Consider the following 13,694-nt stretch of genomic DNA (forward strand, 5'->3'; position numbering starts at 1 on the left):
ATGAAAAAACATTTTCTTTCTAGTTCCTAGGTAATTTTATAGTTTTTGGTCATTGTAACCAGATTATTGCTACTCAATTAGCAATAATTATGTTACATTACATATTTTTTATCACCAATACTTTACATTCATGTCTTATAAATAAATTTACAATAATTATATAAGTTTACTTCAGTAGTTTTAATACTGTAATTTCTTTTTAAGCTTTTTATTTTGTTTAATTCCTCATTAGTTAGAATATGTTTTGGTTGATACTTTCATAATGACAGAATGGCTATCTTTTCTAAAATTTTGGATATCCAAAAATTATTTTATTTTCTTCTACATGAACAAAATACCTGACTAAATATAAACTTCTTAAGTTGCAGTTTTTTTCTCAAATAGACTTGGTATTCCATTATCTCAAGTTTCTGTCACACAGATTCTCTAATTTTTTAATGGATTTTGTTAATTTAGTAGAAAATCTAAGTTAAAATACTTGCTCAATACTTTAAGATTGTTTCTTTTTCCTTAGAATCAAAAAGATTTGCTAGGGTGCTTTTAAACACAAACAACGCTCCTTACTTTTTCCTGTCTCATAGTGAGCCCACTCGATCTGCATTATTCATCCTCCAACTTCCCACTTCTCCAAAGATTAGCTTAATAAAGTCATTGATTGTATTTTCTATTCTAGTTTTAAAAAACCTGTCATACTTGAGTTGTATCTCTGTTCTCCACATCTTATTAGTTTTCGGTCTTTCCATGTACTGAGAACAAATCCTTCTTTAATATGTTCTCTAATTCACTGATTTATTTTCACCTAGTGTGAGTCCCTTTTGTTGTGACCGATGTGGATTTTAATTTGCTGTTGAAACTTTAGCTTCTTATTTTATTTTATTTTTATCATACTTCCTCTTGTCAATACCTTTTCTTCATGTCGCATGTTTAATCTCATTCTGGTATCTCATCTCAAATGTCTTTCACATATTTTGCTTTCATCTCAGTCTAACCTTGGCCCTTGACTTTCTGCTGCTATTTCCTCTCCATATTTTCCATTTTTTTAATGAGTTCAAACTTTTCTGACATTTTCTTTTTTGGCCCCTGCATTTTGTCACCAACTGCCTAGTACTGAACCTGAAAGTGGGATACTTCAGTTGAAATTAACACATACTGCCTTAGAACTTTTGAAAAAGTTAAAATATTTATAAAAAGCTTCATATTTAAGCAGTTATGCATTGGTAGCTGAAAAGTGCTGTGTGTGTGTGTGTGTGTGTGTGTGTGTGTGTATTTCCCATTTTTTCCATGTTGATAGCTTGGTGCTTTTGATACGATATCTGACAACCTTCCTCATTAATAAATAAATCACTAACAGAAGTATAATTATTCTGAGTCTTTACAAAAAAAAATTCTCCTTCCTTTCTTCTGGAGTAGTTTTAGTTTATGAACTTTTTGTTTGTTCTCATCTTTAATACTTCTGGCGTGGTGGCTCATGCCTGTAATCCCAGCACTTTGGGAGGCCAAGGTAGGTGGATCACGAGGTCAAGAGATCAAGACTATCCTGGCCAACATGGTGAAACTCTGTCTCTACTAAAAATACAAAAATTAGCTGGGCATGGTGGTGCACGCCTGTAGTCCTAGCTACTCAGGAGGCTGAGGCAGGAGAATCGGATGAACCCGGGAGGCAAAGCCTGCAGTGAGCCGAGATCATGTCACTCTACTCCAGCCTGGCGACAAAGCGAGACTCTGTCAAAAAAAAAAACCCAAAAAACCAAAAAAACAAAAACACATCTATGGAATCATTGTTCACCAAGGCTCTTGGTGTTTATATGTCCTTTGGTTCTTTCCCTGTGTTCAGGGACGGACTGCAGAAATCTTTAATAGGTGCAGTTCACAACTCAAGATCCCAGGATTTAGCAGGTTTTTGTCTAATGCAGCTGCCACGATAGAGGTGGGACATGATTCCCTGGCACTATGTATCTAAGTCCGTGCATACATTTCTAACAGACTTCTTGACCTTCCCATCCCTCCATTGTAGAGCTTTACTTTAGAGTCCCAGGACCAGCTGAGTGTAGCATTACCCTCCTACACCCCACTTTCAACTGGAAGGAATATTTTATGCATGTATATGGAAAGATCAGAGCTGGGACACAGAGCACTTGTAAAAATTAACATTTATGTAGCAGACAGGTAGCTGGGGTCAGGAGGTAAGGGAGGGATTAAATATCTTTCTACTTTCTCTTATGAGCAAAGGACTGATTTGTTTCATAGACAGTAGGGGTAGACTACTGATTTTTAAATTTGTCTCAATTAACTTTTCTCAACCTTAGAATTAATTAGAATTAGTTCTAGATGCCAGTAAGCTTATTTTCCAGTCTTTGTTCTCCCTAGTATTAAGAATTTCATCTTTTTTGTGTGTGCTTTGACTTCATTTCTGAGAGACAACACTGTGGGTTGCTAACATATTGCTATTCTAGACAAAAACTGAGCTATTACACAAAATTTTCAAGGTATGACTTTAACAACAACAAAAAACTTTTGTGAGCAATATGACAAATGGAAATGTAAGTATACTGGAAAAGAGAAAAGAGGCCATTATTCTTTTATGGAGTACAAATGACCACATTTTGACAATTTTCCCTCTTTTCTGTTTAATATATCCAGTACTGGCAAAAACAGCCTGATGAAAATACCTCAGAGATCAGCATTCTCTTTTTCCCATGTAAGGGTAATATCTTCCCCATTTCTCCAGGTCTCCTGCTTCTAGACAATTTTATTATTTAACGTTTATCAAAGCGCTACAGCAATGTACACTTATAGAACACAGAAAGGATATGTTGCCTGACTACCTCTTTCCCATGAGTATGCACACTCCTGCCCTACGGAAGACCAGCCAATAATGGTTTTGTAGTCTGGAGTGAGGAATTGGTGGGCAGGGACTATACTAGGGGTTATAAGCTCATAAGCCTATAGGGACCATGCAGATAAAATTACTGAGCAAGTAAGATTTGGTACCTGCTTGTTAAATACATTTGAATAGTTTTCATTAGCAAAAATAAATATGTTCTTTCATTTTTTTCATAACCTGACTCTCTTGATATCTCTTATTTTCTCACTTTTGATAGAATTATGACTTCAGAGAAATGTGTTCCAAATACAAGAAGACAACACGAAAAGCACGATAACAAATGAAAATAGTCATTTGTTGCAATTTGTGCATTTATATAATAGGGAGTGGTTGGAAATTTGAATATTTCAGGAAACATGGTCTTAAATGCTGGCAAAAGTTTTAAATTATATTGTGTGGGTTATTGTTAAAATATAATTTACTTAGGGGCTAAATTTGACCACATGTGGTCTCTGAAACATAGTTTCTTTTGGTGGAAATTTTTTACATGTTGATTTTGAGATTATTGCTGATTACTATCTCATCTATTCAACTTTTAGTCCATATCTAAGGTAGGGCTAGGCAACCAAAGTTTAAAAGCTCTGCAAATAATTCTTATGCTCGTCTGAGTTGGAAGTGACTGGTATAGGCAGTTGGTTAGGGTGGATGTGCTCCTTCTATCCACAGAACATTACCCTTCAAAGAAATGGTTTTTTTTAGCAGCAGCCAATCCGTACAGATTGGCAGCAACCTGATTCTTGCCTGTTTGGAGGCAAGAATTCGGCTGAGGGGCATAAGGCACAGGAGAGACCAAGGCAAGTTTTAGATACAGTAGTATTGAAAGTTTATTAGAAGGTTTTAGAGCAGGAATGAAAGGAAGTAAGGTACACTTGAAAGAGGGCCAAGTGGGCAACCTGAGAGATCCAAGTGCACTTGACATGGGGTTTTAAACATTGGTATGGTTCTAGGGTTAGTGTCTCTCCTCCCTTGATTTTTCCTTGGGGCAGGCGATCTGCAAACGCAGTGCCCTGCCAGCAACTGGGAGGAGTCGCATGTGCAGTATGTTTACTGAAGTTGTGCATATGCTCATTTAGGTGTTTTTCCCTTACCAGTTGAGCGTTCCTAGAGAAAAGTCATATGCCAGTTAAACCCCACCATTTTGCCTTTTAGTGCACATGCTTGCGCCCACTTGCCCAACTCCTGAGATCTTATTGGGCAGCTGCTGATCACCAGCTTCAGGTGTTTTCTGTCTATTGAGAGACTACCTTTCGCTGGCACTGGCTGTGACCAATTATGGTTTTAAAGAGACAGTTTAACAACTACCTAACCATAACCTGGTGGTCGTCTGATATTCCTGGGTGGGTAGCCCTCTCCTGCCGTGCTCGTGTCTGCCTAGCTGCCTACACTAACAGTTTGCCCTCTAAGAGTGAGAGCAACAACACACCTTTGATAAGGTTCATTTGCCTATATGGCTGAGGACATCTGTGGATGTAATCCATGATCACAGGGAGGCAGCTTGTTCAGAATGCTTGAACCTCATCAGTTGCCACATGTCATATCCAAGGTAAGACTATGCTAGTAAGATGGGGATGATCTTGACATAGATAGAAAAGGCCCTTCTGTACAGTCCAAGATGTGAACAAACTTGACCCTAGACTATATATGATTTTGTAAAGCAAGGAAAATTAGCCAGATATTTCCATCTTTGAACAAAGAGCCCATAAATTCTTTCAACATTTTTGACTTGATCATGTTCACTTAGAAATCTTCTAATGACTAAGTATATTTTATATAAACTTTATTATCTGGCAGAGACCAAATAATGCAAGCAATCTAGTCACTGGAAAGCCATCTTCCTTTATTATAGGTTTAATGACTGGAATTGGGGGTATGAATCAGTCTTCTGTGAGCTTCGATAACATAACCCAGACTTCAAGATCCTGATCAGCTCCAAACACACTGGCAAAATGCAGCTCTCTGGCTTCCAGCATTGAAGAACAAACCCTTGATGGCTCTGTAAAGCTCAGTTTTGGGAAGGAGGATGGAAGTGCGCTTGTTCATCTATGATAGCACTCCTTAGCATTTTCTAATTTCAAATCCAAATTGGGAAAATTGACTTTTAAACTGTTTTGATGGAAAATTTTATCTGTGATCCAAAGTCTTCAGCATTTTTCCTTACATTTTTTTCAAGATGTGAAAACTGAGTTGAAGAAATCTGTTGAGTTTCCATGGAAATGGTGCCAATTAATTATTTTTTTCTTCCTTAGGAAAATTCCTTGACTTAGCAATAATGTAACTTCCTGGCAATCCCTTGCCAGTCTTAAACTTAGTGCACTTGAAATGCTTATACTTTCAATGGGAAAATAGTTGAATCTCATAATCCCTTTTCCCTCCAGCATATAGAGAAAGAATTAAATAATAATTCCTGTTTACCTTCTTTAGAGAACTTGTCTAGTCCCTTTAGAAAATCTTGCCTCTGACAAACATTATATAAAAGGCCCTTTTTATTGTTTTCTACCAAGTATGTACTGCTTTTCCTAGTACACCATGAAATCCCAGGATATTTGAAGAATATTCATTAATTAGGTAATAAGCAGTTTTCATTGCCTAGTATGTTACATGGACTGAATGGTCATAATATCTGCAACAGTTTAGAGAAATACGGTTGGATGAAATCGGCCTTTTTAGGTATTTAGGTACTTAATTCTTTTATTTCTAAATATTCCAAAGTATTCCTAATTATCTTTTTTTCATGCTAACTGCTGATTTCCTGTACACTATAGTCATCAGGGAGGTTTTTAGAGAAACATTTGATAAGGATTGACGTTCCCTTAGTCCTTCAAATAAAACAATGTTCTGTTCCATTCTGGTACATTACTGATATCCAGAAATAAAGGAATCTAAGGAAACTGCTCTAAGATGACTAATCAAAAATATCATCAATAAGTTGGACTTAAGTATGTACAGAGAAAAAATATTACAGCCAAAATATGATTAAAATGTTAGTATCTGAGTCCCCACAGAATTTTAAAAAATCTAGTGGTAATTGACCTTGATTATGCAAATTAGGTAACAAGATACAGACAGATAGTAATCAATACAATATTGCATAATTAGGTCCTCGTTTCCCTTTACCACACTCTCGTCCCCTTTTTCTGTGTGCAGATGGGTACTAGTTTTCTATACAAGGTAGAATAATGATAGGGCTGTACTAAGCTTAACAGATACTAGCAGCCCTTCCAGGCATTGCTCTCTGTGGGATGGCCAGAAGGATAATTGATATAATCAAACATTCAAAGGATCTCTTCATTACACTTGATACTCGTCACTTCCCTTCATCTCCTGTGGCCCTCTTCGCATTTTCCCCTTACTTCTAACATAATTTAATTAAAAACATGGTAATTGAATAACTTATAAGAAAAACACTTCAGGGATTTTTCTCCCCAAAAGCTCAAAGCATCTCCTCTCTTCATTCTTTCCAAAGCTCTGTGAGGTACGTAGGGGAAGCCAGGTAGAAATAATCTTATCTACTTCGTTTAATTCTTTAGTAGCTCTTCTGATCCTAATTGTACAATGAACTCACATGGAGCTTTGCATTTATTTCTTGAGAGAGCTGAAGGCACAGTGGGATGATAATAGTAGACTTAAAAAGGATCTATCTTCCTCCTTAAATATGAAATCACTAAAAATGGAAAACTGTCAAATAAAGAATTTTTTGCATGTAAATTTACAAGCAGTGTATTCAAGTGTTTCATGAGAGAATAAAAGTTCAGCTTCATCATGTGTTGCATTCAAACACCATGTATTAATTGGAAGAATGATCTAAGTACCACCTTGCTGTTGTGAAATAATGCCACTTGAAGTGATGGGTGAGGGTTACCCATTTAAGAATGAACCTTTGTTTGAAGGATGATTCATAATGTCCTAGGAGCAGGTCCATTGAGGGTCTGTATTTAATAGTTCAGTGGGTGTTAGAATTTGGTGCAATCCATTCCCAGCCATCTTAACAATTGCAAAAAAGGAGCCTGACTTAGTAGTTGCTGTGAAATAATTTCCTGGTTTTATTCCAGTGTCCCTCTCAACAATTTAGTGGCACCAATTTCAAGGAAATATTAATTTGGACTGAAGTTATTTCAAAGATGGGCCTGTATATACGCATTTGTTATCATAGGCAGCTAATGTTACCCCCTACCTCTGCCACCTTTAATGTTTTTCATTTTTGAACGTTGAATAAAGCCTTATTGTCAGATTAAAAAAATCATAATAAAAATTCTGCTAGAGTCTCTCTTTTCAGTAGAAGACAAACATTTCAGGGAAAACTGGAGGCAGAAAATATTCTGCCTGTGGAAGATGTTTCTGTGGCTACAGTTTTCAGCTTTTCTCTGCATAACAAATAATTGTTCAACAAATGTTAGATCAAGTGCTGAAGGCAAGAGAACAGTTGAAAAGGATGCAATGTTTGGTTGGCATTGAGTGCAAACCATAGAAAAGTCACGCTAACCCGTTTCTTTGGAGGAATCAAATCATTTGCCACTCCTACCAAGTTGGGTTCCAGAGGCTTCCCTTACAGGTCTATGAAAACATGGCCTCTGATGCATCTTAGAGAAGTTTTCTTACTTGATCTTCCTGGAACCCTCATGATAACATTGACAACACTACCACAAACATTCTGACAAGGCCATTTCATGCCTTTGTTAATTAAAATAATTTTCTTGTATTAACTGTATTATGGCAAAAATATATTGTGTGAGATTAAGAGTAAAATTTACAAAGCACACAATTACATACTTCTGTCCTAGGAGGCTTTATTCAGTATTCATATGATTTCTTGATATTTTACTTAGAGATTACTAAATAGACTGAAGTTAGAGTTAGTGTTAGTACCTTGTTTCTTAGGAAGACCACGGAACTTGTCATCATCACATTGTCTTCTGGCTGTCTTTTGTTGAAACACTGTAAAAAATAAAGAACATATTATTTACTGAACATAAATGTTCAAAATATCCATACTGTAGAAGTCTCCAGGAAGCCAGAATGCAGTATGTCATTTTCCTGAGTATCAGTTCCTGCATTGTATTATTTTTGAGTAGGAAGATTATCAAATTTACAATTCTCTCATTTGTGCAGCTTATCAGTCATTTCAGAAAGCATTTTCATTGAGTAGAGTAGTATAATGCTGATGGAATGCCTCATTGAACTATTTAAATCAAGATATGATTCCATTTTGATACCAGGTAAGAATAAAAGCTGCATTATGTTAAAAGCGATAAATGTTAAAATCATATGAAAAATTTCATTTGCACAGAAATTACCCATGCTGACTTTTTGATGATAAGCAAGGATAATGACTGCTTTTCTTAAACAGGGAAAAAGACTCTTGTATTTCACAGATGTAATGATAAAAAAGATACTTTATTCTTGCCTCATCTATCTAGACCACAGACCTATTAAAACAGCTTATTCGAATTACTTCATTATCTGAAAAGTGCTTTGTTCTCATTTATTATTTCTCACACGAAATTCTGGGAGACAAGTCAGCATTACTCACCCCATTTTGCAGATGAAAGATAAAATTGATTGTTTAGTACTTATTGAGCACCCACAAAGTTCCATATAGCTTCTGGCATTTGTTAATAAAAAAGTCCAGACTCTTTACAACTTTACTTTAGAAAATGAACATCTCAGAGTTACATTTATTTTTTATGGGCAGTGTGAATTACAGGGTTTGGGAACTGGAAAAGGCTTTGGAGATTTAGTCCAACCTCATATGTTTATAGATGAGGGAGATGGAAGTAACTAGCTTGTAAAAAGGCTAAGTAATTTTGCAATGATCTCAGAGTAGCAGAGATGTGATTTAAACCCACAAGCCTTGAACTTCCATCTATTGCTTGGTTCCTTATAGCACTGCTGCCTCTTCCCTTCCATAACTATTCTCTTATAAAGATAAATAAGGAGATAGAGGGAGAGGATTAAAAGGGAACTCAGAACATTTCCAACACAGTTGTATCTCTTGTTCCTTTTAGCAGTTTTACAGAATTTCCCGGGCTAATTGAACTGAGGCCTGTGGGAGTGAATGTGTTTTAGCTGGATGGTGCTGGACCACTGTGATTGGCAGAAACATCCCAACAGTTACCCTAGATTTCTGTCTTTGGTTTTCATATTCTTTAAACCAATATAAGATCAAGGACATACCTGTGATTAACCCCAGAGACTTTTTTTTTAAACGAAATTTCCTCCTCATCTGATCAACAATTAGTTATTAAACACGTATAATTTGCCAGATGCTGTCAAGACAAAGAGTACTCCCTTCAACTGTGCTCTTTTAAACAGAAGAGACAAAATACGTTTCAAAGTTTAACGTGTTTGAGAAAAAGTGTACACATAAAATAATGTTTTTGGTTGAAAATCAGTTTTCTACTCCAAGTTAGCACATGGAAAACATGCTAAATATAACTAACTGGCAAGTTCTGGGTTTGCGGCTTACCTACATTTTTCCTAAAATAAAATATACTGAGGAATATATAGCATATGAATATATGTTAGGATATTAAAATAAGTGTTATAAGAGGTACTTGATTTTTCTATTTGCTAGTTTTAAAAGTCTTTAAAATGCAATGCTTTAAAAATTTTAATAACATGCAGTTTCTGTGCCTTTCTGCCAATATTGTTAAGATATAACTGAGAATGTTTAAGACGAAAAAGCTGGCATCATTAATATGGGAAATGACCTGAATCCAAAGATCCATGCAGACAATAAATTCTTCAAATAAAAATTACATTAATTGATAAGTTTTTAAAATTCTGCTGAGGTTTGAAGCTACAAAGTACTTGGAAATGAAATTATTTTTCCAGCTTTTTGGCATTAATTTGTTACAAATCACTTTACACCCTATATGTTACTGGAATCCTTTTTGCTGATAACAAATGCTCAGCTTGTGTGAAACAACAGTAAATGTTAAACAAATAAATGCTCTCTTTCAGTTACTAGATTAAGAAGTTACAAGGAGTGTATGTATTATCGTCGCGATTTCACCAGGGCTTATATTCGGAACAGCTGGGGACAAGGGCAGAATATTGGGATGAGACAGCAGGATACTTTCTACTGAGTGGGGTGATTGTGAAAATGCTGATAATAGGACTCTTTAAAAGCAGACGTGTAGTAGGTCATGCCCACAGTTTAAAGGTTCCCTCTACCTGTTTTACCCACCTCTGAGTTCTCTTTTAATTCACCTGCAGCTGCACCCATACCTCCAGGTTCCCTTTTTCTCACCTACAGATGAGTCTCACTTTCTAAAAAGAAAACAACTAGCAATTAGCATATTGCCAAACACACTGTCTTCCCATCGCTTTCAGTTGGGGAGGTATTTTTAAATATGAGGCAACCTCATAGGAAAAGACCTATTCTGTCTTATTTTCTGAAGAAAGCAGTAGCCCATCAAAATTATCACTGAAGCAAACACACCTGTCAAGGACACATATTCCATTAGCCTTATGAAAATAATAGATACAGGTAAAATTTCAGAATCTGTTCATCTCTCTATTTTTACAGTTCCTAATAACTGAAACACTTCAAATTGCTTCAACTAGCAAAACCTTTGTTCTAAAAAACTTTATGTACTTTATATTTACCATGTTCAGCCACCCCACACCACCTTTACAAGAGGTAGATATAAAATCCATAACAGGGTGAGAACTGAGTGTAGGGTTATAGGTCACTCGGATTTATACACAAAAGTACATCATTTTGTAAAGCAAGAGTTGTGGTGAGTTAGACGAGAATTTGTTTTAAACGTATTGTAACCAAAAAGTTGTATACCAGAACACTAGCCAATTTGGCACAGAAGATGGGCTATAGTTTTCTCTTCATATCAACCACATGAGTGACATGGAAAAAAGGCATTTCCCTCTTTCTCCTCAACTCCCTTCCGGCCTTTATTTTCTTGTCAATAAAGTTAGGGCTTAGATGTGATGATCTCTAATGTTTCACTCAGCTCTAATATTCTGAGATGTTACCATCTTGTTTCCCAAGACACTCCAGGTCCAATGATGCTGGGAAAAATTATTAAGTGAGTATGAATTTAAGTAGAATGCTATGTTTTGAGGAAAACATTATTTATAACCTGGGGGCATAGACTAACATAAAGATGAGGAAGTTTTAAATCACAGGCCAGTGCTAATTTTTTATCATATATTGAGACAATCCTTTCCCTGTGTGTTTGAATTCTTAAAAAATTTACCTCATAAATGTTCAAAACATGCTATCAAAGTAATTACGATATATGTCAACTTTGCTGACTCTCTCCCCAGTGAAATCTTATTTTTCTCCTCCTACCTAAAACTGAAATTTGAGAAGAAAGAAATATGAATGCATTATTAGTTGTTGTCACTATCTTTAAACATAAAAAGTCCAGACCAAACAAAACAATTTTTGAGGTTGAAAATAATCCCAAAGAATACAAATTTCCCAAATAACATCCTTTTTTATTTTAAATATTGGTGGAATGACTTCTGTAAAATTTTCTCTAGAATATGACATTGAATGGAAAAAATTAGCATATCATTAAATATTCAAAATGTTAAGCAAAGCAGAACTAGCAGAAGAGCAGAGGAGGAGGAGAAGGTGAAATTTAATGAGTTCACTTGCACTACTCATCTTTCCAGGCTGCATCTGCGAGAATATTCTTCATGTCAACCTCATTCGTGGTCTATTTCAAGAAAAGGGACCCTTCCATAGCTGCCCTTCTTAGAAAATCTGATAAAGCTTATTTTGAATTATTTCATAAGTGGCTATAGTGATTAAAACCTGTGCAATTAACAACAGCATTCATTTTGTGAATGATAAACCACAAACCCCTTGATGGTTGTCCGTTAGATGTGAAAAGTGAAATGTTATGTAGAGCTGTACAGCTATCATTGATGATAATGCTTGAAACTAGAGATTTTATATAAAATAAAATACATAGATTTGTGTTGTGCTCTGGGCTTTCAGGGAATGATACAGTACAGGGTGGTAGCAGTGTGTTTATTTTTCACCAAAACACCTTTCATTAGGTTGCTAACTACATAGCCAAGTCCTGAGGGTGCAAAGGTAAATAAGACACAGTCATAGTTTTCATATTGTCCTTTATTTTGGTGTGTTCATTTAAGTAAAGGTCAAATGTGCCATTAGTGCCTAATGATAAGAGGGAATAGGGATGAGGAACCATCAGGAAGGGCCAGAATCATAACTCAATCCTTGTAACTTTCTATTCTCCCTGACTTGTTTCCTCAATTTCCCAATTTATACTGTTTAAATCTAATCACAAAAGACACAATAAATTAAAAAACAAACCATCAAGCAACCACAGTGTAAACAACCCCTTTGTCTAGTCAGCAAATACAGGAAACAGAATGTTTTTACCCTATAAGCAGTCATATTGACTAATCTGAAGCTTAGACGAAAGATGTGTGTGGGTAGCCTCTTTGCAAATCAGCAAGAGAGACTGAGTGCTCCAGTCAGTTCAAAGCCACCATTTAATTGTGCTAGCAGTATTTATAGGTTATTAACTTGAGAAACCTTATCAAATACAGGCCATTACATTTCAATGGGTACATTCAAGAAGGTGTGGACACAAATAGACAGCCACATCAGCCACATAGTATAAAAATCTTTCACCTGAAAGTAGTTTACCGCATGGCAGACATATGTAGGTGGAGTTGTGGCATTATTTTTTTAAGAAGAAACTGTAAATGGTCAGCCAGAATATATGAGATCACTGACATGGGTTACAGTTTACTATTCAGATAAGCAGAGATGGAAAGTTGGAAAACACATTGCCGCATGAAGGAAAGTGGCGTAAAAATTATAATTCGGTGGTGGTATTAATAAATGCTTTAGTTTCCAAAGGAGAAAACATTAATTTTCCTTTCAAGTTGTAACAAAAACTTTGTTTGATAGAAGTGTTATCATTGAAAACATCTCCTGAAGGAAGATTTGGGAAATCCCACTATAATTTTTTTTCTACTACTAAGGGACCTAATTTTTACCAGAGTAGAACACAAATTGTTCTCATTTGCATATGTCATCTTTCGATACAAACACAAATATTTACATTCTAGAAATGTTTATAATCCAGGAAGGTGAGTCATTCTGAGCAATGACAATTGGTTTGTGGACCTTGTTCTAATTATAGCTCGAGATCATGGCAATGAGTTTCTTAGTGAAGCCTCCAGTCACCACTGGGTGGGCAGTCTTCCTCCCTCCTGTTAGCAGGAGGCGGCATGTATTGAACAACTATTGCTTGTATAGCACTGAACTGGGGGTTAGTCTCTTCCCATGAGACTTTATTTGGGATCATCTGTTTAATTCTTTTGCCACCTGTTTGTATTCAATAAGGAAATTGTATTAGTATGGACATAACTCTAGTAACATTTCCAGCAATTTTCTTTTGTTTCAAAGAGAAGTAGTTTGGGCAGCCAGTGGAAGACTCTGCAAACTATAATGAGTTTACTTTTTGGTACATGCTCAGTGATTATCAAAAGTAACTTGCCTTCCTCTCCCCCTAATCAAGAAATGTTGCTATCCCAAGAAGCAGCAGTGGGATCATGATTTGCACTGTTATGTTTCACAGGATGATAAGACTTGGTACTCTAATATTTTGTTCTCCCCTAAATTTAAAGATAAGCTATTTGATTATGCTCACTTTGAACAAACATTAGAGCTTAATTCTGCTAACAAGACTCAAATTATATAAATGCAGATTGAAAATTCCAAAAGGATAGGGCTGGCCCCTTTGTTCTAGATAGTATTCAATAGTGGAAGTTAATAAATACTTTGAAAAAGACATGCAAG

The 13,694-nt window shown here is 35.8% G+C and overlaps 1 protein-coding gene and 1 long non-coding RNA gene across 11 annotated transcripts in view; one reads left to right on the forward strand and one right to left on the reverse strand.

The window, feature by feature from the left end:
- Positions 1–13,694, forward strand: part of LOC103884527 — a 114,617-nt gene that overhangs the window by 67,846 nt on the left and 33,077 nt on the right. Inside the window, exon 8 of one of the 4 annotated variants that reach the window (XR_004182747.1) lies at positions 4,731–4,813. The exons of the other annotated variants lie outside the window; for them this stretch is intronic. This is a non-coding gene — a long non-coding RNA (uncharacterized LOC103884527). Of the gene's footprint in view, positions 1–4,730; positions 4,814–13,694 lie in introns of those variants that run through there. 4 annotated transcript variants of the gene reach the window in all.
- BANK1 (B cell scaffold protein with ankyrin repeats 1) overlaps positions 1–13,694 on the reverse strand; it is a 310,335-nt gene that overhangs the window by 22,445 nt on the left and 274,196 nt on the right. For all 7 annotated transcript variants that reach the window (XM_021938668.2, XM_017958886.3, XM_017958885.3 and 4 more), the window contains one exon: positions 7,748–7,816. In XM_021938668.2, the coding sequence (XP_021794360.1) occupies positions 7,748–7,816 (69 nt within the window). The remainder of the gene's footprint in view (positions 1–7,747; positions 7,817–13,694) is intronic.

The sequence above is a fragment of the Papio anubis genome, chromosome 3 (assembly GCF_008728515.1).
Source record: "Papio anubis isolate 15944 chromosome 3, Panubis1.0, whole genome shotgun sequence".
NCBI lineage: Eukaryota > Metazoa > Chordata > Mammalia > Primates > Cercopithecidae > Papio > Papio anubis.